The following is a 2926-nucleotide window of genomic DNA, read 5'->3' on the forward strand; positions in this document are numbered from 1 at the left end:
AATAAGAGGCTGGAACTATTGGGGCCAGGCAGTGTTTAAAAGAATACAGTTTCCGTGTAATTATTTCGGGACATAAGCTAAGCTAGCCATGTGGGCGGCCGGGTGCAGGGGACGCAGCCTTGCCGCTCTTATTTCAACACACAGGCTAGGTGTAGGAGGAGTTCACCGTATTAATGCGGTTCCCTATGGCAGGATCTGAACTTGCTTCACAGCTTTCTTTGCATATTTCCTTTGCTGAGGTCTCCCGTTAGACCTTTAGAGTTTTAACAGGACTCCTCTTCCAACTGTTCCTCTCGAGTGTTTGCTGTGTTTTCTGGGGATTAGTGCTTCCAGTCTGAGTTTGTCTTTCATAGAGCAAATGCTCTGATTTCAATTAAATTCAGCTTATCATTTTTTCCTGTTATGAATTCTGGTATCTGCAGCCTAATTGCCAAACCCTTCACCCCTTGGATTTTCTCTTACTATTTTGAGGCAGGGTTTCAAGTGTCCTATGTGAGATTCGAATTCTCTGTGTAGCCCAGGATGATCTTGGAGTCCCGATCCTACTGCCTACATCTCCCAACATACCCTTCTGCTCTGGCCCAAACCTGCCGAGTGCCGGAAGGGATTGTTCCCATTCTCCATTCCACCTCAGCTACGGGCTTTAATTCCAACTGTCTGTACCTTTCACCTCTTCTGGAACCTTCTCAGGGAACTCTGTGCTGATTTTGCCTTTCTCTCTCAGCCTGGCACAGCAGGCATACCTGTTTCATAGGGCTATTGGGACTAAATGCCGTGATGTCATGGTGCCTGGCACACAGTAAATGTTCTGCAAATGGTTGTAAGTCACATTATTCTGTTACTGTTTTATTTTGTGACCACCTGGTACAGGGGTTCACTCAAAAAGGGAGCACTGGGTAGACTTTGGCTTGTGTAGTAGGAGGGCCGCTTATTGGTTAACTGCTGTCCAGATTCAAAATAACCACACAGAAACTGTATTAATTAAATCACGGCTTGGCCTATTAGCTCTAGCTTCTTATTGGCTAGCTCTTACATCTTAATTTAACTCATTACTATTATCACCACATGGCTGTGGCTTACTGGCAAGGTTCTGGCTTGTCTGTCCCCTGCGGAGGCTGCATGGCTGGCGTCTCTTTACTCCGCCGCCTTTCTCCCAGGATTCAGTTTAGTTTTCCCTGCCTAGCTCTACTCTACCCTATCACAAGACCAAGAAAGCTTCTTTATTAATAAAAGCAACACATATACAGAAGGACTTCCCACACCAGGCATGTCTGTTTTATGCCTCCCTACTACAAATGACACTGCTAACTCCATGATGGCAAAACTGAACTATCTTATCACTAATAGGCTCATTATAAGTCACCGATAATTTTTATCATTACTACAGTCTCCCCCCTTTCTTCTATGTGCGTGCGTGCATGTGTGCGTGTGTGTGTGTGTGTGTGTGTGTGTGTGTGCTGGAGGTCAGAGGACAACCCTTGGGAATCAATTCTCTCCTTTTGCTGTGGGATGGGGGTTCAAACTCAGGTTGCCAGGCTTGTGCAGCAAGTGCCTTTTTTACCAGCTGAGCCATCTTGCTGGTCCAAGGTTACCATTTATTCTTAAATAGAGTACACATGGCAATTTTATTCTATTTCTAGTTTAATATCCATTTATCTCTGGTGTCTGAAAATCATAAAATCCTGTGAGAGATGAGGATGCTGAGAGGGATCAGCAGGGGAAGACACTTGTCACCACGCCTGATGACCCAAGTCTGATCCCTGAAACCTACATGGTGGAAGGAGACAGCCATCCCTGCAATTGCCCTCACTTTCACACGCACACCACGACATGTGTGTCAGCACACATAAATACACTGTAATACACAATTATAAAGGAGAGTGAGTTCTTGGAGACTAATCCATATAGATGTTGAGTGTCACCTTTGTGATGCTTATTAGCAGGAGTTTATTTGAAAGCAATGCTTGGCTTTTCTGCTTCATTAACAGAAGGTTGTTTTGGGGAAATCAAGATCCTATTCGTCCTCTTTCTGATGCTGCTTTGAAGGCTCAGCTGACCAAGAGAATTGAGGACCTTGCTCAGCCCAAGCTAGTCTCCCGACACTACGTCCCTAACAGGTTGGTGCTGACACGACGTCAGGTTGCCTCGTCAGGACTTCACAAGGAAAACAAGCTTAGAGCCTGGCTCTTTCACCAGCTGTGAACTGTTGAACCTGGAAGCCAAGCTAACGGAACTTAGCTTCATTCAACTTCCTGGTGCTCTTTCTCTCCTCAAAACTTATATTTTGTAATTTGACACCACTCAGCTTGTTCCTTTTCATTATAATTCTTCATTAAAGTTACCACTAATATCAATATGACAGAGTCCATACTAGGCTGTTTTGAGATTTGCTCTGCCAACAGAATTAATCCAAAAACTCTTCACTTTAGCTTCAGGCAGACTCTTCAGACAAGAGCAAAAGGCAGCCACTTTCTTGACCAAAATGTCACAAGAATGCTCTCAAGGCAACATATTAAAATTCTCCTCTGCAACCTCTTGAGAAAGCTCTCCACAGTTCATCAAATCACATTCAACATTGTTGTTTTCCATTGTCCTACCAATATGGCCCTTTAAGCAGCACTTAAAGTGTTCCATTGCTTTCCTAACCCAAGAATCAAAGTCCAAATTCCCGCAAACAAAAACATGGTCAGACCTATCACAACAATACTTCAGTCCCTGGTACCAACTTATATCTTATTTCGGGTTTCTATGGCTGTGATGAGACACCATGATCAAAGCAACTCTTATAAAGAAAATATTTAATTGGAGTGGCTCGCTAACAGTCTCAGAGGTTCAGTTCATTATCATCATGGCAGGGAGCATGAAGGCACACAGGCAGACGTGGTATTGGAGAAGTAGATGAGAGTCCTACATCTTTTTTTTTTTT

General features: G+C 43.9%; 1 protein-coding gene across 1 annotated transcript in view; it reads left to right on the top strand.

The window, feature by feature from the left end:
* The window catches only part of Thegl (theg spermatid protein like), a 39541-nt gene that overhangs the window by 22019 nt on the left and 14596 nt on the right, over nt 1-2926 (top strand). Inside the window, exon 5 of the mRNA XM_005359380.2 lies at nt 1989-2117. Coding sequence (XP_005359437.1) covers nt 1989-2117 — 129 coding nt within the window. The remainder of the gene's footprint in view (nt 1-1988; nt 2118-2926) is intronic.

Source organism: Microtus ochrogaster, linkage group LG1, assembly GCF_000317375.1.
Source record: "Microtus ochrogaster isolate Prairie Vole_2 linkage group LG1, MicOch1.0, whole genome shotgun sequence".
Lineage (NCBI taxonomy): Eukaryota > Metazoa > Chordata > Mammalia > Rodentia > Cricetidae > Microtus > Microtus ochrogaster.